The 25,020-nt window shown below is 41.0% G+C and overlaps 1 protein-coding gene across 1 annotated transcript in view; it reads right to left on the bottom strand.

Annotated features, from left to right (window-relative positions):
• Positions 1 to 25,020, bottom strand: part of SPAG16 (sperm associated antigen 16) — a 112,588-nt gene that overhangs the window by 43,729 nt on the left and 43,839 nt on the right. Inside the window, exons 11-13 of the mRNA XM_032237189.1 lie at positions 19,835 to 19,978; positions 10,073 to 10,258; positions 4,715 to 4,841 (exon numbers count right to left, since the gene is read on the bottom strand). Coding sequence (XP_032093080.1) covers positions 4,715 to 4,841; positions 10,073 to 10,258; positions 19,835 to 19,978 — 457 coding nt within the window. The remainder of the gene's footprint in view (positions 1 to 4,714; positions 4,842 to 10,072; positions 10,259 to 19,834; positions 19,979 to 25,020) is intronic.

A 25,020-nucleotide genomic window follows, 5' to 3' on the forward strand; every position in this document is an offset into this window, starting at 1 on the left:
TTTCGTCCTGTCTCCAACCTCCCCTTTATTGGGAAGGTTGTGGAGAAGGTGGTGGCCTTCCAGCTTCAACGGGCCTTGGAGGAAGCTAGTTATCTTGACCCCTTCCAGTCCGGCTTCAGACCTGGTTACAGCACAGAAACCGCTTTGGTCGCATTGACCGATGATCTCTGGAGGGCCAGAGATGGAGGCTATGCGTCCATCCTGGTTCTCCTTGACCTCTCAGCGGCTTTCTATACCATCGACCATGGTATCCTTCTGCGACGACTGCGGGAGGTGGGGGTGGGAGGCACTGTTTTGCAGTGGTTCTCCTCCTACCTCTCGGACAGGTCGCAGTCGGTGTTGGTCGGGGGGCAGAGATCGTCCCTGAGGCCCCTAACATGTGGGGTGCCGCAGGGTTCGGTCTTATCCCCCCTACTATTTAACATATACATGAAACCGCTGGGCGAGATCATTCGGAGACACGGGATAAAATACCACCAATATGCGGACGATACGCAACTGTATTTGTCCGCCCCGTGCCAACTCAATGAAGCGGTGGACGTGATGAACCGGGGTCTTGAGGCCGTTAAGAACTGGATGAGCGCTAACAAACTGGTACTCAACCCGGACAAGACCGAGGGGCTGTTGTGTTTCCCTCCCAACAATTTGGCTAATGTTCCAACACTTAGGCTGGGGGGTCAAATTTTATACCCCTCAGATAGGGTCCGCAACTTAGGAGTCCTCCTGGATCCACAGCTGACTTTTGACCACCAGTTGTCAGCTGTGACCAGGGGGGCATTTGCCCAGGTTCGCCTGGTCCGCCAGTTGCGGCCCTACCTAAACCGGGAGGCTCTCGCAACAGTCACTCGAGCCCTTGTGATCTCTAGACTGGAATACTGCAATGGGCTCTACATGGGGTTGCCCTTGAAGTGCATCCGGCGACTGCAGTTAGTCCAGAATGCAGCCGCGCGAGTGATAGTGGGCGCACCGCGGTTCGCCCACGTTACACCTATCCTCCGCGAGCTGCACTGGCTACCTGTCGGTCTCCGGGTGCGCTTCAGGGTACTGATGACCACCTTTAAAGCACTCCATGGTAGTGGATCTGGGTACTTGAGAGACCGCCTTCTGCCGATTACCTCCCTCCGACCGATTAGATCGCACAGACTGGGCCTCCTCCGAATCCCATCCGCCAGTCAATGTCGACTGGCGACTACACGGAGGAGAGCCTTTTCTGTTGCAGCTCCGACCCTGTGGAACGATCTCCCCGTCGAGATCCGCACCCTCACCACCATCTAGACCTTTCGCGCAGCCCTCAAGACCTGGCTCTCCCATCAGGCCTGGGGATAGGTTCCCAATTTACCCGCCCGAGTGTTGACTGTTGAATGAAAGTTGTGTTTTATTATTTTTCTTTTGTTCACATTTTGTTTGTTTTTTGATATTGCACCCCCTTCCCCGTGATTGTAAGCCGCCCTGAGTCCCCTCAGGGAAAAGGGCGGCCTATAAATCTTAATAAATGAAATGAAATGAAAAATGAAATATTTGTTTCAAAACCCTGGAATGTACCAAGAGTGGAAAGTATTATATTTTAATAATCAATAATAACCATAGGAGATTCTTTATTCCAAATAACTTTGTTTCTCTCACTACCTCAGCTATCCCTTAACCATTGATACAAATCCATGACTTACTGAGTCTGGACTCCATGGGAAATGCATTATAGCTATAGATTGCAAAACCACTCCTCTGCTAAGCTATCAACTGATGTAGCAAAACCAAGTACCAAACCAAGTCCCTTGGCAAGAGCAATTGACCAAAGAACCTGTCCAGTCAAATTTCCCCACGCTTACAAATAGGCCGTCCAGAGACCATCTGGGGGACATAGGTGAACTCTTGTCACAGTTGTGTTTTTGTCTATCTGAAGAAGCTTTTTGGATGAGAAGCAAAATATCTTCAAAGAAAAACAAGGAAGTCCAGTTGACTCTTGAAAAAGGACATTTGGGACAACCATTTGGGGCAGCCCTTGAAGAGCATTCGGAGACTTCAGCTTGTCCAGAATGCAGCCGCTCGAGCGATTGTGGGTGCACCTCGGTTCACCCACCTTACACCCATCCTCCATGAGCTGCACTGGCTGCCTATTGGTCTCCGGACGCGCTTCAAGGTGCTAGTCGTTACTTATAAAGCCCCACATGGTATTGGACCTGGGTACTTGAGAGACCGCCTCCTGCCAATTACCTCCCAAAGACCTATTAGAACCCACAGACTAGGCCTCCTCCGAATCCCATCCGCCGGCCAATGTCAACTGTCGACTACTCGGAGGACAGCCATCTCTGTGGCTGCTCTGGCCCTCTGGAACGACCTCCCCGTGGAGATTCGGACCCTCACCACCCTTCAGGCTTTCCGCAAAGCCGTCAAGACCTGGCTGTTCCGGCAGGCCTGGGGCTGATGAGTTCCCAGCCCCACTCGAATTGTTGTGACTGCTGTGAGTTTTTTAAATCTGTTCTTTGTAATTTGTTTCTCGTCTTGTTTGTTCTTGTATTGTTCCCTTCCCCTTGGTTTGTTAGCCGCCCTGAGTCCCTCTGGGAATAGGGCGGCATACAAGTTTAATAAACCAAACCAAACCATGACTTGGATCACCGAGAGTCTCCATAGGCATCTAAGTTTTCTTGTAATTTAAATACAGATCAGGTGCATCAAAATACAGTATTGTGTGCATAACTACAGAATGATACAGAGCAGGTCTTGGCTGGAGGAAGTTTTCTGTCTCATCTTTTTCAGGTATTTTAGAAATAATGAACTCTCTTTGAATGTGATTGTCAAGTCCCTTGCTAACCAGAACATTAGGTGATACTTGGTTAAATTATATGCTAAAATCAGGATATATATATATTGTCTATAGCAGTGATGGCAAACTTTTTCGGCACTGAGTGCCATAAAGGCCGTGCGGAAACATCACACATGCATGTGCACGCTTGTCGGGGCTGCACTCTGGAAAAGCTGAACTTCTGGCTTCTAGTGCACATGTGGAGCTGGCAATCAGCTGGTCGGCGCACATGCGCACACTGGTTTTTGGCACTGCTGCGCATGCAAAGGACAGCTGATCATCATGTGCGCATGCATGCCAGAAACCCGGAAGACAAACAGGCCAGGCCACACGTGCCAGATGACATGGCTTCGCAGCCAACTTTGAGCACATGTGCCACAGGTTCGCCATCAGGCCATCATATAACTTCCCATAATCTTTGAAGGAAATCATCCAATTATACAACACAATTTGGTACAGTTAGTTCCTAAATTGTTTAGAAATTTTACTTTATAGACTACTACTACTACTACTACTACTACTACTACTACTATAGATAGGATCAGGTAACTCATGGACAACAAAGGCCCTTGTGACCACTTAATAATTAGGGCCTGGATTTTGCAATTTCCACATTATCTTCAGGTGTAATCCACAAGGAACGTACTGTAGTAACGCATATATCAGCCCAACAAGGTAGATGAAATTAAGAAATCAAGGTCAGGATTGCTTTTATTGTCATAGTTACACCAACAGAATTTTGCAAGTTTGAATATGCTTCCCCTTCTCTCATTTTATCTTCAATTGAACTAGGAAGAGGCTTCTATGAGACATTTACTCAAACTGATTTCCTGGACTGGACTCAAGTCCCTTTAATTAACTATTGCTTGCTAGTGACTCTTCATCTTTTCCTTCAAGACTTTCTCATATTCTGTTGACAATACGACAATCATCCAGGCATGAGAGTTATTAGGATTCACTTAGGCTTGGTTATTCCAGTTCTAGTAGAATAATAGCTGGTGCACCAGCTGAAACTGATCACAGATGTTCCTTCCAAACTGTTCTTTTAGTAATAGACTGAAATCAAAGGGAGACCCCAGCTAACCACCTGTGCATGGAATCATCATTTTATTCAAATTCAGTTTCACTTTATTGTCCTTCATAATTTCCTTCAAAGAACTGCCAACTACCTGCACAGCCCCTCTTGAAGGTGGACAAAAGGAAATACTCTCATTTAATTCCAAATTTCTTGACAACTGCCCCAAGAGCTTAATAAGATATTAAACAATAAGGGAGAAAGAACTGAGCCCTTTTAGACTGTGCCATGCAACTGAACAGAAAGCTCTCAAAATTACTCTCTGGTGGTGATCCTACAGGTAGTAATGGAACAACCTAAACCCACCTAAATCATCAAACTGCTGCAGTAAAATTGCCCCATGACCAATAATGTCAAAGTTCTTGGAAAGTTCCAGCAGAATCACAATGTGGAACTCACCTTATCTCATAGTAAAGGTCAACCATCAGGGCTACCAAGATTTCTTTAATACTATATTCAGACATAAAGCCAGACTGAAATAGATTTAGATAATTAGCTTTTTCCAAACTGGATGCCACCATTTTAACACCTTGCCAAGACTTTAAAGTCTAACAGAAATGAGCATTTCAAGATGACTACAAAAATGTATGATCTAGCCTACCATAAATTACAACATTTATACATAAATATATATATACTTGGAAATGTTTGGAAATAATACATCCTATAAAATTACGGTTCATGTAACACTCAGTAGACCCCAAATACATCTCTGTAATCACATAATTTCTCCCCAGAATCTAGTTTGTAATTGAAACAGATTTAATTCTAGCCCATTAAGCAACCACTGAACATGTCCAGTTTACATGAATTAGTAATACATCCCAAAGCCTACTTACTGTTCTGGCATCCCACAGAGATAAAGTCTTGTCTGCAGAGCTGGTGAGGATAATATTGGAGTAAGGAAAGAACTCGATGCTGTTTACTGAATCCTTGTGGCCACGCAAGGTATACCTGCACCGTTCACTGTAAAGAAATACAATTAAGTATCTTGAGCAATTGTGAAATCAATTAACAAAACCAAAGGACAATGTGAGTTAGCATAAACAGAGCTCAAATGGACAATAAATTTTCCCCAATATATGTATCCCCTTTTTCAGAAATTCAATTATTTATTGAATGTTAGAAACGTTGCAGTTAAGGTTCTTGAAAGAAATTACATATTCAAAATGTAGTAGCTAATACATACGTAGATGATAAACGTAATATAAACTATGTTCTTAAAAGGAACAAAGGTAAAATAAGAAAATTAAAAGAAAATTAGCATGGCAAGGAAACAAACCAAGAGAAAGGTGCATAAACAGACAAAAATGAAAACAAAGACAAAGAAAATACAGAAAAAAAACCAATGAAGGTACTAAACTATTCAAATTTCAAAGTTCTGCTGCTGTTCTACACTTTTAAATTAGGAATCATATTATTTGATTTGGTCTCTTCTTGAGCAGAGAGTGAGCATTCAAAGGCTGAGTTTAATTACTTTTGTTACACAAACATCCTTCTGGGAATGCATAATTTTAATTCAAGATATCTAACTAATAAGGAAATGCTAGTACATTAAGGTTCCTTCCACATTACACCTCCAACAAAGGAGGATGGCAGTCAACCATTTCTAAACATTATTGCAGGGATTCAATACTCCCCAGATATTGTTTTTGAATTTATTTTTATTTTTATTTATTTTCAAAACAAACACAACACATAAAATCTTCCTTCCTTACATACTGTAGAAAGGGTATCAGTTGGTTACAAAAGGTTTTCATGAATCTCTTCCACAGTCATCAAGCATAATTCATATTAACTCAAGTATTTTAACTCAAATATTTATACATGTTACCCTTATGCCTCCATTTATATTTGACTATAATTATTTAAACATCCTTCATCATAAAATATACCAAAATTTATTACATAACTACATACTGGCATTTCATTTAATATTTCTAAAATCCTCCAATAGCACTGAATCCTTATGTCCTATTCTAGCCAAACATCCATAATATTTAATAAGACTTTTCTAATCCTCCTTTCCAAATCGCTGTTGGCAATTTTCATCTAGTTTCCTTATATTACTCTATCTATCTATATCTATACCTATATGTTGTCATCATTATCCCTCCTTTATTTGACTATATCCTGTATCATAACATTTCCCCCTAATAATCAAAACTTAACTGTATCTACCTTAATTCTTTTTTATTAACTTTTGTATATAATCCAAAAGGTTTTCTAATCTTCCTTTCATGGGTACCATTCAATATTCATATCCAATTATTATTTATCATAACATTGTATACATTATCATTATCAATTATTTATTTAATTATATCTATTATTACTAAGTTTCACTGTTTAACTAGTTTTAAGTTATATTCTTCCATCTATCAACCTGTATCTTTCCAATAACAAAACAATCTCATATCTTCTGCCATTTGTGGTACCAATCCTCTAGTAATCTTCTTGATCAGCTTTGTATGGACTTCTCTTAGCAACTTCTTGCTTATAAGATCTCTCATATAATCTTGATGCCCTCTTTCTCTTTCCTTATTCAGTTTGTCTTTGATTGTCAGCAGTGTTATCAAAACTTTTGCTAGTGGAATTTCTTTCTTTAAGTCCATAGGTTCTTTAATTTTATCTTCTTCTATATCTTGACCTTTGAAGTAGATTTCCTCTCCATTTAATTCCTCTTTCTGTATTCCATTTTTTCCATTTGCAGGAACAAACTAATTATCATAAATCATGGTCAGAAGCATACATTGCATTGCTACCTAAAGAGGAGACTGATTTAACACAAACCAAGAACTATTTCTTCATTAAATTCAGATTATAAGTTATTTGCATCTATATTGGCAGAGAGACTTAAAAAATACTTAAATAGTTTTATTCACTCTGATCAAAATGTTTTTTTTTACCAAAGAGACAAATTAAAGACAATATGAGAATGATTTTGGATACTTTGGAGTATTATGAGGCCCATCCCGAAAAACAAATGGCTTTGATGCTTCTTGACGCACTGAAGGCTTTTGATAATGTGAATTGGCAATTTATGTTCTTACAATTGGAACAGATGAATTTTGGTAAGAAATTTATTCAAACTATACAAATGGTATATCATAAACAAACAGCAAAGTTAATGGTAAATGGAGAACTGACAGACTCTATGGAAATAAAGAGAGGTACGAGACAAGGCTGCCCACTATCACCATTGCTTTTTATCTTAACATTAGAAGTTTTAAATAGAAAGATTAGAGAAGAAGAAGAAATAAAAGGAATGAAAATTAAAAAAGAATACCAGCTACAAGCGTTAGCAGATGATTTGGTTTTTATTCTTGAGGGTACCCATTATAGACGGCATCCAAATTGTTAGAAAGAATAGAGAATGGAAAAGTAGCAGGCTTGAAAATAAATAAAGATAAAACAAAGATTTTGACAAAGAACATACCATTAAGACAAAAGGAAGAGCTGGCAAAAGTTTTGCAGATTCAAGTCACAAACAAGGTTAAATACTTGGGGATATACCTTTCAGCTAGATGCAGCAATCTCAAGGAGGACAATTATATTAGACTGAAGCAGCAAATTGCGACTGACTTGATGAAATGGAAAAACCTACAACTACCAATGATAGGAAGAATCTCTACAATTAAAATGAACATCTTACCCAGAATCTTATACCTGTTCCAGACAATCCCAATCAGATTGGGCAAGGACTTTTTTGAAGATCTAAACAAAATAGTTTTGAAGTTTATTGGGCAGGGGAAAAAAGCAAGAATAAAACTCAAATTGCTACACGATGCTAGAACAGTGATGGCGAACCATTTTTGGCTTGCGTGCCATAAGTGGGGGGAGCACAGAGTGGGTTATGTGCGGGCGTGCCGCACCCATAATGCAGTGTGTGACCCCCCCCCCCCCAGTGTGCATGCATGCACTACAGGTGCTCCCATTTTTGCATGCTGTTTTCAACCTCCCCAGGCTCCAGAGGCTTTATAGGAGCCTGGGGAGGGTGAAAACAGCCTCCCCCCCGGAAGCCCTCGGAGGCTTCAGGGACCTTCAGGAGGCTTCCCTGAAGCCTCCAGAGCAGTCAAAATGACCCTCTGAGCAAACCGGAATTCACTTCCAGTTTGCTCGGCAGGCCATTTTGAGTGCTCCGAAGGATTCAAGGACCTTCAGGAGGCTTCCCTTTGTATAAGAAGTTTTACAGGTGGAATCTACTCCCAACGAGAATTGCAAGAATGTTCAAGAATAAGTCGGAAAAGTGTTGGAAATGTCATCAGACACCGGGCTCATATTACCACATGTGGTGGACTTGCACTGAAGTCAAAAGATACTGGACTAAAATTCACATGTGGTTGGAGAAAATGATACATAAACACATAGACTTTAAACCAGAGATTTTTTTTATTGGGAATCATACCAGAAACTTACAATAAAGGCTTGCAATATCTGATTGTAAACGTTTTAACATCAGCTAGAATTGTATTTGCAAAAAACTGGAAAAATGAGACAATACCAAAACAGGAGGAAGTGATTGGACACATAAGGAATTTGTCTTTGGTGCATTTGTTCTCAGTGTACATAAGGATAATAAAAAATACATTAATCAAGAATAAAAAGATACAACACTTAGTGATAGTCAAGGTTACTAATAAATCATAGTGGGGAACAATAAAAAAAATATAAATTGAAAGATACAAGCAACATGGTTATAGTTGTAAATGGGGAGAGACAGATACTATGAAGGAAGAGAAGAATAATAGTAATACATTCTTGGTGAATTATTGACAGTGTTGTGGGAATTAGAGTGGTTAAGCAGAGTGATGGCATTTGGGGAAAAACTGTCCTTGTGTTTAGTTGTTCTGGTGTGCAGTGCCCTATAGCCTCGTTTTGAGGGTTAAGGTTACCAAATGAGTGCCATTATTTACATATTGGTAGTTCAAGCAACAACAACAACAAAACATGGAAAATTATGGTATTTTTAATATATTACTAAACTGAAAAACAAGATGTAAAAGGACATGAGATACCGTACTTACAAAAGGCTCTATTTCTCAAATATATCATAGTAGTAAAAGCAATTTACACCTACAGCCGTGATGGTGAACCTATGACACGTGGGCCACAGGTGACATGCAGAGCCGTTGCCCCATCTCAGCTCCACCCTCCTGCTGGCCAACTGGTTTTCGGGTCTCTGATGTGCATGTCCACATGCGGGAGACATGCTCGCATGTGTGAGGGTGGGTGGGCCTCACAGGCATGCACGGGGGCCAGGGGGAGTGTGTGTGTGTGGGTCATTGCATTATGGGTGTGTGCAATTTTGGCACGTAACAACCAAAAGGTTAGCCACCACTTCACTGGATAAAATCGGGAGGTATGAAGAGACCCTCTACCAGGGGTGTCAAACTCGAGGTCCACGGGCCGAATGTGTCACATGCTAGTCGTGCCCATCCCCAGTTTAGCAAAGGGGGAAAAGTTGCAATACATCACACAATGACAATGTGAAGCTGCAAGTTTGACACAATATTGTTTTGCATAGAATACTGAGTTCATTAAATGGGCAGTAATCTTTCATGACAACCCTTTGCAAAGTAATGGTTTTTATAAAGCAATATGATACCATAAATTGTTGTTTTTTCTTGTGCTGATGGGTGATGCACAGCAAATGGAGTTCTAATTCCTTTTGCAATCAAGTAGTTCTGACTTCTCTCAAAATGATCTGTGCCTGATATGTGATGGGAGAATCAAGGCAGGACAGGCTATCGGGTAAAGAGTCTGAACTCCCATCCATTCTTCCGCTATTCTGCATTTACTTAAGAACCCAGCAATTATTTCTTAAGGTAAATGTGCCTGTCTCACTTAAGGACAGAATAGCTGCATTCAATTATTACTTTTTCTGCCCTTTCAGTCAGGTTTCGACTCCTGGCAACTGCCTGGACTGGGACCTGCAATTTTCTTGGTAAGTAAGATTTTTCACAAGTGATTTTCCACTGCTTAAAAATGACTGGGCTAAGATCAGCCAACTGAATTTATGCCTAAGGCAGGACTAGAAGTCCTGGTTTTCTGCTTTCTAACCTAAGGCCTTAACTATTACACTAAAACAGTTCTCTAAATTACTGTTTATTTTGTCTAAAAACACCACCCTTTTCTCTCTGTTTAAATTTACACATGTAGAAAAATAAATGAACATACTATAAATAATCCTGTACCTGTTCAGGTCCCAGACTTTGCTTGTTTCATCCATAGAGGCGGATGCGACAAAATCACCACCTGAATGCCAAGAACAATCCAACACTGCATAGCTGTGACCTTCTAGTTTCAGAATGCTCTCACTCTTGGTGAAGTCCCATATACGAACTGTTTTGTCTCCACTGGAAGTAACAAGTTTGCATCCTCTGTCATTGAAAAACATAAATCTGATTTAGAATGTTAGGAAAGTTCTTAAACAGCTGTTCAATTCAAATCCCCAGGTCAATATGATGAAAGCCTCCATTTTTCATACTACCAGTATTATTATTACTGTTTATATATTATTTTCAAATGCTCAAAGAAATGTAATACTTTATATTTCTACTTTATAGGAGTATACTGTTGCTTGGAAGCTGTGGGAAAGGTTGTCTAATCGTGTTTAAGTACTACATTAAAGACAAAGCAGAGTAAGGTGCAAACCAAACAGGATGGAAGAGGAATTCAGCTTTCTGATCCCAGTAATAAACAGAGGACTGGCTCCATTTTTTAAAGATAGGCTTTCAAGAAGGAAACTATTATTTCTACTTAAAATGTGTAATAGTTTAAACCAAACATGCACACACACACACACATCTTTTAATGCTTAGAAATTATTTCCATTACAGGATTAAATTCTTTTTTTTCTCTCTCTCTCTTTCTCTTTAAGTCCTTAGATTTAGAGCTATACGTAGCTCTGCGTCCTGCTTTTTTTAAATCTATGTTGTCTGATGTAGCACCTTGGTCCTGGGGAAACGTTGTTTCGTCTCACTGTGTACTATACTGTATATTGTTGAAATGACAATAAAGCTTGACTTGACTTGACTCAACATCAGCACTTCCCTGAAAACTATTTGTTTAACAAATTGGAAAAATAAAGAAAACATGCAAATCTAGTTGAATAGACCTACATATCCATCTGCATATATTACTACTGTTACTTAAGATAATTCATATAGGAGTTTAATAGAAGTCTGATTAAAAAGAAGTTTAATCAAATGTCTGATTAAAAAAGAATGCATTTATTTTCAAAATTTATATGCCACCTGATTCCAGGTAGTTTATAATATAGATAAATGCCAATAAAAATAAATAATAATAATAATAATAATAAAATCCATTCATATAACAAATAAATAAGTAAATATTAAAAACAAGAAATGAATCCATTGCTTTTGAATGTAATTAAAAACTTTAATGACAGAAATAAATACATACATACATACATACATACATACATACATACATACATACATACATTTCCATGCTCTCTGAAGGAGGACTGTCTTAATCATCATCTGAAACATTGCTAAATAGTGCATACCTAAATGTTGGTCCTTTGAACTATGGTGCTGGACTCCTGCGAGTCCCTTAAGACTGCAAGGTGATCAAACTGGTCAATCCTAGAGAAGATCCGCCCTGGCTGCTCTTCAGAAGGCCAGATCCTGCAGATGAAACTCGAATACTTGGTTCCACCTGATGAGAAGGAAGAAGGACTCCCTGGAGAAGAGCCTCATGCTGGGAAAGACGGAGGGCAAAAGAAGAAGAAGGGGACGGCAGAGAAGGAGGTGGCTGGATGGAGTCACTGAAGCAGCAGGCGTGAGCTTAAGCGGACTCCAGAGGATGGGAGAGGAGAGGAAGGTCTGGACGAACATTGTCCATGGGGTCACGATGGGTCGGACACAACTTCGCGACTAACAATAACAAATGTTGTGGGGGAGGGAGGAGAAATTGTTCAGATATTTAGGTCTCAGTCGCCCTGCTTTCTTTTATGATGAATTGCCAGAGTTTCCTCTTCCTATGAGGTTGTGTAAGTTAGGCGTTGAGAAAATAATTCTGACCCCTTTAATTGACTCTCGAGGCTTATTGGCAATCAGTGCACTTCCCACAAAACAGGGGCTATAAACTAGTTCAGGTATCGGCAACCCGTGGCTCCGGAGCTGCTCTTTGGACCCTCTGCTATGGCTCCCTGTTGGGTGATCCCACCACTGGATGGCCCCACCCTTCCCAGTGACCTCCCAGTCACTCCTCGCCTGACTTGAGAAGGTAAGGGTGACAGCAGGGGATGGAGAAGCATCTGGGGCTGAGTCTCCAGCACCTCACTCTTGCTGAAGTTTCTTCTGGCCCTTGTTGGTGCTGGGCGTGCCTCGGTCACTTGGGGAGATCCGCAACCTCCTCTCCGCCACGAGACACTGGCCCAACCCGACCAATGCCAGCCTCACTAACATTAGGGCTGGTGGGGTAGGAATAGGATCTGGGAGGAGGAGGCAAAGGAAGGGGGAGGGGCCTGCAGCACCCAGCCGCAGCTTTAAAACTTACACAAGGGACTTTCGCTGCCCGGAGCTTGCTTTCCAATGAAAGCCGGCGGTGGCACAGCTCCGTTGGAGAGGTAAAGAAGCTCAGGGCGGTGAGAAAGGGGGGCTGACCCTGCTGAATCTCACCCACCCACCCTGGGGGGTCAGGCATGGAGAAAGCCAAACCACACTTGCCAAAGATGCTCACCCATCAGCCAGTCTCCTCCTCTCTCTGTCTCTCTGTCCCTTCTCTCTCTCTCTTTCTGTCTCTCTGTCCCTCTCTCTCTCTCTATCTCTCTCTGTCTCTTCTCTCTCTCTCTCGGAAAGCCGAGGCTGGGCCAGCCCAGCAACCTGTCCTTGGGGCTCTTTGCTACTCCTTTTCTTTTTCTTGGCAACTTTTTGAAAATCTGGGCTAGCTGAGGAAGGAGCCTGAGTCATGGCAGAGACTTCCCTTCGGGCAACCCTCCTCCCCCTCCTTCTCCTCTCAGGAGCCCCTGGCTGACTGTGGTGGGGCCAGGAGGGTGAGCACGAGCAGGAGACTCTCCACAAGTGAGCAGCTGCCCGACCCCCACATGCCTTTGCTGCACTTTGGCCGAACCTGGTCAAATTAATTAACGGCCTTTTTAATTATGTTGTCAATCAAGATCAAGTGAGGTCCTCTATAAAGCTCTGGTAAGACCACACCTAATGTACTGCATCCAGTTTTGGTCACCACACTATAAAAGAGATGTTGAGACTCTAGAAAAAGTGCAGAGAAGAGCAACCAGGATGATGAGGGGACTGGAGGCTAAAACCTACGATGAACGGTTACAGGAACTGGGCATGGCTAGTCTAGTGAAGAGAAGGACCAGGGGACATATGATAACAGTGTTCCAATATTTGAGGGGCTGCCACAGAGAGGAGGGGGGGGGTCAAGATCTTTTCCAAGCCACCTGAAGACCAGACAAGGAATAATGGATGGAAACTGAACAAGGAGAGATTAAACCTAGAAATAAGGAGGAACTTATCAACCAATGGATAAGTTCCACTGAACTTTGATCCATTGATTGATAAGTGAGAACAATCAACCAATGGAACAGCTTGCCTTTGGAAGTTGTGGGGGCTTCATCCCTTGAGACATAGAGGGAGGGTCCGATATCTCATTGCCTGGAAACATTATCCCCCTTTGCAGTCCAAATGGGTGGATGCTAAACATGTCCGGACACCTTAACTCCTCCAGACTTTCCATAGAACCCCCCCCCCCCCCGACAGACCCTGATGGGATCACTGTTTTTGTCATGATGTTTTAATTGTATACATTCTCTCTGTCCGGCTAAGGCCTCTGTTAGGGGGGTGGGTGCGAATGTCAGCCAGCCTGTTGCTTGTTGCCATGGAATAAGGGGGAGGGAATTGGGGGAAGCTTACATTGCAGCTTTGCAACTGCTGTTATCTCCAAGTCTGTTGGCTCTGGTGTGCGATTGCCTAGTTACAAGGGGGTTCGGCTGTATACTTTGAAGGTGCTGTGTTCCCACTTTTTTGCCTCAGAGCCTGCTTGGAACTGTCTGCTTTCGGTTTGTTCCTAGAAAAAGTACTTTTCTCTAAATATATGGAGCCAAGGATTTTTTCTTTCCTAGGCAATGAACAGACGCAGCCCTGACATTAGGGGAATTTATCAAATTTGCAGACAACACCAAGCTAGGGGAAGTAGCCAACATTTTAGGAGATCCTGAAGGATCTTGACAAATTTGAACAGTGGGCCCTATCTAGCAAAATGAAATTCAGTGGACAGAAAAATAAGGCTTTACACTTAGGTAAGAGAAACCAAATGCACAGATACAGAACAGGTGGTACCTGACTCAACAGCAGTAACTGAGAGGGATCTAAGAGTCCCAGTGGACAACCACTTAAGTATGAGAACCAGCAGTAGGCTGCACCTGCCCAAAAGAAATGCAGTCCTTGGTTGCATCAAGAGAGAACCAGCATCAAGATCATGTGAAGCATTAGTGCTACTTTTTACTACCTTTGCAAGACCATACTTGAAACTGTATCCCATTCTGTTTGTTGTTTTAACTATTTATAGAATACCGAACATAGAATAATAGAGTTGGAAAGGACCTTGGAGGTCTCTGCTCGAGCAGGAGACTCTTTATCATTTCAGATAAATGGTTATTCAGACTCTTTGAAAGCCTTCAGTGATGGAGTACCCACCACTTCTGAAGGCAAGTTATTCTTCCATTGGTTGATTGTTCTCACCATTAGAAAATGTCTCCTTAGTTCTAGGTCTCTCCTTTATTGGTTTCCAATCATTGTTTCTTGTGTTGCTTTTTGGTGCTTTGGAAAATAGTTTAACCTCCTTAAATATTGGAAGAGTACTATCATGTCACTCCTAGTCCTTCTTTTTATTATTAGACACACCCACTTTCTGAAATGGTTCATTGCACTTTAGCTGATGAATCATTTCTGTTGCTGATTCTGTCTCTCTATTGATGCAACCCAGGATTGCAGTAGCTTTTTTGGCTGCTGCCTCACACTGCTGACTCATATTTAAGTGATTGTCCACTTAGCGCTCCAAGATCCCTCTCGCAGTTACTGGCATAAAGGGATAGAATCAAGATCATGTGAACTTCTAGTAGCCCTTTACAAAGTCTTAATAAGACCACACCTGGAATACTGCATCCAGTTCTCATCACAATATAAAAAAAAGATGTTGAGGCTCTGGAAAGAGTGCAGAGAAGAGCAACAAAAATGATCAGATGAGTGGAGGCTAAAACATACGAAGAACGGTTGCTCTTTGTAGGAGCGTCTCATATATTGGAACAATACTATCTAGTCTTTCTTTCCATTACACTAGACGTACTTAATTCCTGTCATCGTTCTTTGCATGTTTGAGAGGCTCCTACAAATATGAAGAACAATATTTGGTTCCAGTACAACCAATGATCGAATAATATTCATTAGACTTCATGAACAGAACATGAACTCCAAGGAGTTGGACTAGGACCAAGGAGAACTGCTATATATACTTGCAGATAAGTAGTGCACAGATTTTGGAAGTTTTATTTGGGAACCTAAAATGCTTGGCTTATCCATGTGTATTTATGATAGGTACAAGAAAACTCTTGGCTTTAAAACTTTCTCCCTGAGCTACCTCATGGCTTGGAATTGTAGGAATAAAGCAAAAGAGATTCCCATGTAGGCTGCCTTGAAGAAAACTAGGATATAAATTTATCCCATAATTCTGTAGAATGATCTTAATATTTTTATATTTTAGTATTATGTTAACAATTTATGGCTCTCCGTCCCTTGCGCTGGCTTCTGCTTGTTCGTGGGCTTTTTTAAAAAAAGTCAAAAAACCCTTGGGGGGGGGGGTGAAGCTAAGGAAGAGCATTCTGTGAGGTTCCAGGGGAGATCACAACTCTCCTGCAGAGCCCCAGGGCGTTTTTATGCCAGATCTAGAGAAGAAACAGCCTAAGATGGCTGTCACAAAGCCAGGGACAGCTTAATAATCAAGTGTGCTGGAGCAGTATTTGGAACTGGGTGAGAAGAATCCTTTTTTAAATTCAAAGTGTAACCCTAAAAGAATATCCAGGAAAGAGAGACTCATAATTACTTTTAAAGTGGCGGCGACTGAGCTATTTTTGAGTAAAATCTTAGACGAGAAAAGAATTAACGGAAGAAAATAAAAAACTTGCTAAAATACAGAAGATTGGATTTTTAAATTAGACAGGAGTTGGGCATTGGAAAGACATTTTAAATTGCTGGAACTATTTATATAAAACCTACATTTAAATTTTGGAGTATTATAGTAAATTTGTATAAAGAGAAAGCTGATTTGAAAGCTGATTTAAAAGTGCCAACTGTTGATAAAGGAAGTACAACATACCCCCCAAATCCTGGAAAGACTTTTTTGTGGAAATTTAAGTGTGAGATTAAGAAAACTTAATTACTAAAAATACCCCTAAAAGCTTCAAAATAAGACTGAATTGGCAGAGGGATTTATGAAGATTTCATTTTTCGACTAATTAGAGGAAGAGACCGATTAATTTAATTTTGGGATACAAAATCTCTTGGACACTGGATATCGAGTCACTTGAGAAGTGGCTTTAGGTTTGAAAATAAGATTGTTGGACTGTTAGACAAAGAGAAACAAAATAAATAATAATATAAAGAAAAATAAGTGGAATCCGGGAAGAAATTGCATCATTAATCCTGGATTTTAAAGATACCTTGACAAGAGGATGTGAGGAGATTTTGAATAAAATGCAGAGCATGGGGAAAGAGCTGGAAATTACAGCACAAAAGACAAGGAGAAACCAGGACGCTCAGGAATAGGAGGACTCAACTGAAAGAGCAGCTGAAAAAACTGAACAGGGGAAGCAACAAGCAAGAAAACAAGAAAAAAAGGAGATAAAAATTAAAATATGAATGAGTGATGAAATAAACCAAGGGAAGAGTATTCTAAGACAAAGTAAACAGGAAATAGAAATACAGGAAGATTTTCTTGGGAAAGAAACAGGAGTAAGGGTAGATAATTTGAAACGTAGACAATGCAATAGGGTAGAGAAGGAAGAAATATTTAAGAGGATTGGCCAAGCAGTGCAAGCATGTAGAGTAGATCCAAGAGAAGAACATGGGAGACAAGCTAAGAAATGGAAAATCAAAGCCTTAAAACAGGTGAGACATGATGGATAAAAAAAAGGGGTGGAATATTTCCTTAAAATAACAGTGAGATAAGTTAAAATGGGGTTGGAAGTTAGAGAGGAGGGAAGTTAGAGAGGGGGGTTACATTAACCCCCCTCTCTAACTTCCAACCCCATATACAAGACCAGCAAATATATGAGTGTGGAAATGTTGGTGTGTCTTATACAACAAATACAGCCATATTTGGCCTCCCGAAGCCCCACCCCTGCATCCCATTTTTGTGAAAAATGGGCCATTTTTTGCAAAAACTGAAGCTTTCGCCTTCCCCCAGTCGCTCTCTGCAGGCTTCAGCAGGGCTGGAGGAAGGGAAAAATGCCCCCATTTTGTGAAAACCGGACCATTTTTCACAAAAATAGAGGCGTTTTTGTCTTCCCGCGGCCCTGCTGAAGCCTGCAGAGTGCTGCTGGGGGAAGGCCTCCATTTTTCACCTGTTTTTTGCAAAAACGGGGGCATTTTTACTTTCCCCCAGCCCTGTTGGAGCTTGCAGAGTGCTCCTGGGGGTCAGGGAGGACAAAAACCTTTTTTTATTTACTTGCCTCTTCGAAGTCTTGGTACGTCTTATACACCAGTGCGTCTTATAGTCCAAAAATACAGTATATACATTTGTTAAACATATGATTATTGGTATTTTATCTGTAGTAAAAGGAGGGGATATCAAGAATATGGAGATAGGCCAAAAATATATATATTGAAATATTGAATAAGGAAAGATTATAATTCAACAAAATATGTGTATTATTACTAAAAGTCTATAAGATTGTTAATGATGTTGAATATGAAGGGTATTGTTTTATTTGTACTAAAATGTAATTCTGGTTCCACACTGTTCACTGTTAGAAAAATTTTAAAAAAAACTTTTTTAAATAAAAGAAAAGGAAGCAGAAGATTGGCGAGAAGGTTTGGAGGAAAGAAATATTTCTTCTATCTCATATGTTTTAAAAGATAGAAAGCAGGAACATAATAAAAATATCCAAACTCTTATGTGCATAGTTGCAGCATAATCTTTCCATGAAAATAGCTTTTTTAAAAAGATGTGATATTCAGTGTTCTTTCACCGGAATACAATATAAATTATCTTCTCTTACAATCAGTGGTGGGTTGCAGGTGGTACACCCAGGTACGGGCGTACCGGAGCCTGCCAGGGTACCGTTCCGGGACGGTGCTCCAGAGGGCCCACCCGAGCTCCTTACCTGACCTTTAAGCCTTTGGCGCTTCGGCACACATGCATGGTGCGTACGGCACCTGTGCAACGCTCTGCCGAGCAACTGGACCATCGTGGAGGCTTGAGGGGGTGTCGCAGGCAGTCGGTGACGCCGGGACCGTTCCAACTGTACCGGTTGGAATTGGATCCGGAACCCACCACTGCTTACGATACATTTTTTCTGACAGACCATTCGTAGATCCAGCTTGGTAAAGGTAATAAATTAAAAGTGACAGCACCAAGCCAACTTCATTTTACCTCAAAATCGTGAAACAGAATTGGACTGGCTGGTACCCACATGGGAGTCTATTGGAGAGTTTAAGGACCATAGCCCTGTGGAAAGTTGAACAAACTTTCTGGAAGAATGCAAAAGACACATGCTAAGTGGAGAATTATACTTTCTTTGAGTTGGGGGGAAAAGTAGAGAAAATTCCATTTCAGGCAGTTCAGATATTGAAAACATTAATGGAAAGCAGCTGGCCGATAACAGAAAATCTGAAGCCAAGGAAAATAGAATGTTAAGAGGGCAGCCAGGAAAGTACTTTCCCCCTCTCTCAGGAGGACTTTATAAAAGGGGAGAACAGCCTTAATTTCATATTTATCACAGTGCATTTACGTTTTCCCCCTTGAAGGCTTGCTGCAGGCTAAATAACAGGAAAGCTCCAGCTGATAGCAACCAAACAGGCATTTAGTGAATTTGGACAGCAAGCTAGAATCAGAGAGAGAATATTTTATTTATGGACTGAAATCTAAATTGTGTAAATTTGTTCGCAAGTATCTGTGCTTATTTAAGAATCTAGAAGGAGCAGGTTATCAGCCTTTTCATGCAACATTTGATCATTCATTCTTCTTTTCCTATTTGTCTTTTCAATTTTCTTTTCTAACCTTGGTTTAGTAAAAATATTCAATGTTTTAATAAACCTTAGTAAATTCTTAGTATTTACTCCAAGAAAACACCTCCCACCTAGTTAAGCGATGGAAAAAAGGGGATTTCCACTTACATCCTCATAGATAAATAGGAAGCAGAGATGATTTCCAGTAAGTGCAGCAAATTCAGATCTGCCCAGGTTTGGAGATGGCTTTTGTGAATCAGGGGAGATTTCTGCCACCATAGGTTGTCCGTGCATATATACCCCAATATAAAATAGTATAAATGGGAGCTTTTCCTCAAATCATATAACACACTATGTTACCTTCTGAACTGAAGAAATGCCTGCTTCTTTAAAGTAATATAATTATTTGATTTATGATAGTGAAACCATTATATTCTAATTATTGATATCTAATGATTGTTGATGTACCATTGAGAGAGAAATCAGACAATTTTCTCTACGTAGACTGGAGAAAACACCAATGAGAAAAATAAAATTCACATTAAAATAAATTTGACATTCACATGTATCTAGTTTGTCTGTACAGTATTATAAACCTAAAAGATTAAATTAAATGAGACCTGGAAATCTGATGCAGAAGCATGTGGACTAAAATTTACAATGTATTGAAAGTAATCACTTTTAACAGGTTAAGACACAAATGAATCAATGCTGATTTCCAGCACTATTTTTACTTACCCTGGATGGAAGCAGCATCCCGAAAGCCAATCTGTGTGACCTTCACCCTTCACAATAATGTTCCCATTAGGAAAGGCCCACATTTTCCACAAGCGATCATCGCTTCCAGTGACAACAATATCTTTCCTTGGATGTAAAGCCAAGCTGTAAGTAGCAAATAGAGAAAGTGAAGATTAAAACTGAACAAAAAATTATCTATAGAAACTGGACTGACAGAACTCAGAGAGTAACATCACGTAGGTTCTGTTTCCCATTCTTTGCTAAGTTAACTTCTGCTCTCAAAAACGCTTTTTCTAACATGACACAGCATAATATGGGAACGAAGCGCAGAGATCAACACAGAAGATGTTTAGAGGTAAAAAGCCCAACCCATCTTCACTCTCCCAAATTAGCAACCATTACAATAAACTACTGTATTTATCAGAAAGGAACATGACCCTGAATTCCAACCCACCCCCAAATCAGGATGCTCTTAACACATTTTTATACTGTGTAGCTGTGCCAAGAAACAGCAGGACCAAGAAAAAAGAAGGAATTGGTATTAGTTGAACCAATATTATTAATTAAAAATAATTATTTGTGAAAAATGTCCCATTTACAAAATTAATCTTTTCTTTTCACATACTGTTAAACACAGAAATATACATGCAATTTCCTGTAACAAAAATAGCAAAAGAAGGGGAAAAGATGATGGATTTTGTCAGAACAATAACCAGAAAACTGTTGCTCTTAACACAATAACGCACGTGCTTCGGGAGGTAATGACCATTGGCTGACCTGGAGGACCGGTCTCTGTGCGCTGCAGGAGAGTCCAAGTATGGGTTAAATTCTGCCTTTCTGCCCAAGGACCGAATTGGGATTTCTTTGGCCATGCCTCTGGTTCCTTGGTGGCTTCAGTTGTTTCAATGAAGACGTGGTCCTGCTGAAGATGTCATCCAATGTCGCTCCTCATCCTACAGGAAAGTGTCCACATCAGTGAGGAGACCCCTGGGTGGGGTTGGACTCTCTCTCTCTCAGTGCACAGAGCTAAAGGTCACTAGGGGGGGAATCCGTACTGGAGTGAACCCCTTGTAAAACCCATCTCCCAAAAGATGCTTCTGCAGATGCAAATTTGTGCAATTTGTAGCTTCTTTTAAAAAGGGAAGGAGAAGCCCAGGTGGCCGCTTTGCAAATTTCCTCAATTGAGGAAGCTTGCGTCGCCCATGCGGCTGTGGTAGCCGCACTCCTGGTGGAGTCTGCCGTTATACGACCTGGAAGAAGTTTGGCTTGATGCTCGTTGGTGAGGGTGATACAGGCCCTCAGCCAGCATCCAATGGTCAAAGGTGTGACTTTGCGGCCCACAGAGGCCAGTTCTAAGGAGATGAAGAGTGCTTCAGATCTCCGAAATGAAGTGATGACAACTTGATCTTCTCTGAAACCCTAGAAGAACACATGAAGCTGGTACAGCAAGTCCTGAAAAAACCTTTTGGCTGCCAAACTATACACAAAGTTTTCGAAGTGTGAGTTTCACAAGACCTCACTAGATTACTTGGGTTATCGCAAAGAGGAGATGGGCAATTTGGGAGAAGGAAGCGTTTGTGGTCTGATGGGCCCTATTAACTTGGAGGCATTTCTTTGAAGGGGCAAAGGACCATTTTGAGGTGTGGACTGACCATAAAAACCTGGAAGCGCTAAAAACTCCCCAAAAACTGTCACTCAAGCAAATTCATTGGGCTATAAGGGCAATACTTTAACCATTTTAACTTCTCTTTGCGATACATTCCTGGGGGAAATAATGTTATGGCAGACTTCTGCTAGGACAGAAACAATCCATCCTGTAATCCCTTCTAAACAACTAGCTGCCCCAGGGGTTACCAGAGCCTAGAAAAGCGGGACGTCTGGCACCTTACTCTAACCTGAGGTTTGTTCAGCCTCTGCAAGTATTGGTGGTGTTTTTTCTATACAGCAACATTGTTACATTCTTATGCATTTATATTTTGACAATATTTGATAATGTTTCATTAGCAAATTACCTTATCTCTGTAAGAGTGTTCTTTTGTATAAATAGAAGTAAGTATATTTGTCATTAATTACATTTTAATATAAAAAGTGAGCTTTTGTGGAACTTCACTTAATTTTATGGTTCATTGTGGAATAGTATCTTATGAGCGAAATGGAAATGTCACAAAATCAAGGAAAGAAAAAATCAATAAAAAAGCTTAAACATGCAAATTACACATTATACATTTATCTTTTGATAGTAAGAATGTTTGCCAGAAAGGGCATAATGGAATTAGAGATCATAATGGAATTAGAGACCTCCCCAATGACTTAGGAGAGGATTTGAAAGGGGCGCTGAAAAGTGACGGTTGGTTTTTGTCCCACACAAAGGAGTGCGCCATGCGAGGTGGCCTGGCATAGATTGGGGCTAAACTATAGGTACCCGCCAGTTTGAGGGGGGCTGTGTTGCAATGGGCCCATGATTCAAAAGCTGCTGGGCACTTTGGCTTTGCGAAGACTTTACATCTGGTCAAAAAGCAGTTTTGGTGGCTCTCATTGAAGAAGGACAGAGAGTTGTAGTTCTGAGCCTGCATTACACGTTGCACATTTGGGCACTTGGTCTCCAAAATGTTAGTCATCACTGCCCTTTACAATTTCAGGCAAGTGGCTGATCAGTCTCTTCTTGAAAGCCTCCAGTGATGGAGAAGCCATCATTTCTGAAGGCAATTGCTGGTTAATTGCTCTCACTATTAGGCAATTTCTCCTTAGTTCTAGGGTGCTCTGTCCTTGATTAGTTTCTTGCACATCTTGCACATGGGTTTTAGGCTATTTTAATGTTTACTCTAAATACCTGTGAAATAGTATCTAAGACTTCCAAACAGTGAACCTGAATCTAAATAGGCAGGGGACCCATGATCTGTATGGCAGCCTTCTTTGCAACAGTCAAACGTGGGGCTTGAACCACGCAGGATTAGTGAGACTGAAACATATTGAATGGACATAATTTAGATTCCAATGAAGAGTGTTTAAGTAGCCATATTTATTTACCTAAGTGCTTTTTTTAAAATTCACACAGTCGTGCTGCAGAATTAACCTCCAAAAAGGAGAAAATTCCTGCAGTTGCTTGCACAAGGATTTTGTGAACCGTCAGCAAGTCTGCTAATTATGCACTGGAATCTCCAAATAGACAAGAGTTTAATTTCCTTAATAATAAATGCTAGCTCATGATTAAAGGAACATACCATATTTTCAGACTATAAGATGCACTTCTCCCCCAAAAGTGGGTGGAAATGTCAAAGTTCCACCCACCCTCCAGCCCCACCTCTGAGGGTTCCGTTTTTGGTCTCTGCATGTCCTGTTTTCGGCCCATTCCAGGTGTCGGGGATCGCCACTGCTGCCAGTTGCCACCCATTGCCGCTGCCCATTGCCACCACCGGTCACCATGGGGGGCAGTAATCAGTGCCTACAACAGGCCAAAAATGAGACACGTGGAGGCTGAAAACGGGGCACACAGAGGCCCAGAAAACGGGACACACAGAGGCGGCAATAGGCGGTGGCGATCCCCGCAGCCTGGAAAAGCTGATTGGCGATATTCCAGAAGGCCAATCCAACTGCCAATCAGCTGCTCATGCTAAATCAGGCTGCGATAACCTGCTGAAGCTGACCAGAGTGTTTGCTGTTTGCTGCAAGGGCCCGAGCCAGATGCATCCCAGATGGAGGTTGGGAGGCAGAGGCAGATTTTTTTTTTCTTGTTTTCCTCGCCAAAAGCTGGGTGCATCTTATGGTCCGGAATGTCTTATAGTGCAAAAAATATGGTAATTAACTCCAACTTTGTATTTAAAAGAACTGTTGTATGTATTAAAACCACAGTCTTCCTTGCAATAGCTGCTGACATACATTCACAAAAGTGACTCTGAAATACAGAGGAGAGTTTAAATAGATCACTTTGAATTGTAAGGGCTTGATCAAAGAAATATTTAACATTAGGGTTTAAATTATTAACCTTCCATATTCCCTAGTGTAGATAGAGAAATCTTGTATATAGGATAATGCACAAAACTCCTCTCCCCCTCCCCAAAAAAGGAATATCAGCACACCATGAGAATAAGCTTCTTCTGCCAGGAAGTTTTCCTAAACAAAATGAGGCTGCAAGCTGTCCAAAGCCTTTTATTTGGGAACTAAGTTTAGTCCTGGCTGGGTCGCCATGACTAATCAAACAGTGAAGCAAAGATCATCTCGTCAAAACTGGTTTTCCACTCGCATGAAAGACATTTTTTAAAAACCTGTGCAAGAGAACAGTAGTGTGTGCTGTTGCCAATGGTAACTGGAATAGTCAGGCTAGATAAGATAATACAATGGTCTGTACAGAAAAGCAAAATGAAATAGACATGATTCCCCTCCCAGGAGGATGCCATGATGAATCAATACTCTTCCTTCAATGGATAAAAGGAGGAGAGAAAAAGAAGTATTTATATATTTTAAAATAAGCCATGGTTCATGAATCAGTAAAAATTAGAACAATGGCGCCTTGGCCACATGCGACTGCCAAGGCAACCTGTAAGGGCCATCAGACGGCCTTGGGGCCATCAAAGGAGAGGGTCCACTTCTGAAGCACATTTGGTGTAAGAAGTCAAGCTGAGAAAGCAGAAAGCAACAGTTCCTGGGCCAGAGGGAATGGTTATAATTCACCAAGGTTAATCACAGAATCATAAAGCTGCAATGGACCTTGAAGATCTTCTAGTCAAAGCCCTTCCCCTTATTGCATTCCAGACAGATTGTTGTCCCATCTTGTCTTAAATACCTCCAATGATGGAGCACACATGACTCTGCTCCAAAGTTTAATTGTTCTCACTGTCAGGAAATTTCTCCTTAGTTCCAGACAGGATCTCTTGCTTCCATCTCCTGCTTCTTGTCCTGCCCTCAGTTGCTTTGGAGACTCACCCCCCTTCTCTGTGAGACCCCCTCAAGTACTCAAAGACAGATATCATGTCTCTCATAATCCTTCTGTTTCTTAGGACATACATACATACATACATACATACATACATACATACGGCATATACAGTATACTGTATACCCCTCTTAGGGCTGCTTCCATCCCCACAACACAGGATGCAGGTGGCCAAAAGGACAGATATGGGGTTGCATTTATTTAAAATATTGCTTTATGAATGCATCACTTAGCAACATAAATTTCAGTCCCAATT

The sequence above is a fragment of the Thamnophis elegans genome, chromosome 1 (assembly GCF_009769535.1).
Source record: "Thamnophis elegans isolate rThaEle1 chromosome 1, rThaEle1.pri, whole genome shotgun sequence".
NCBI classification, from domain to species: domain Eukaryota; kingdom Metazoa; phylum Chordata; class Lepidosauria; order Squamata; family Colubridae; genus Thamnophis; species Thamnophis elegans.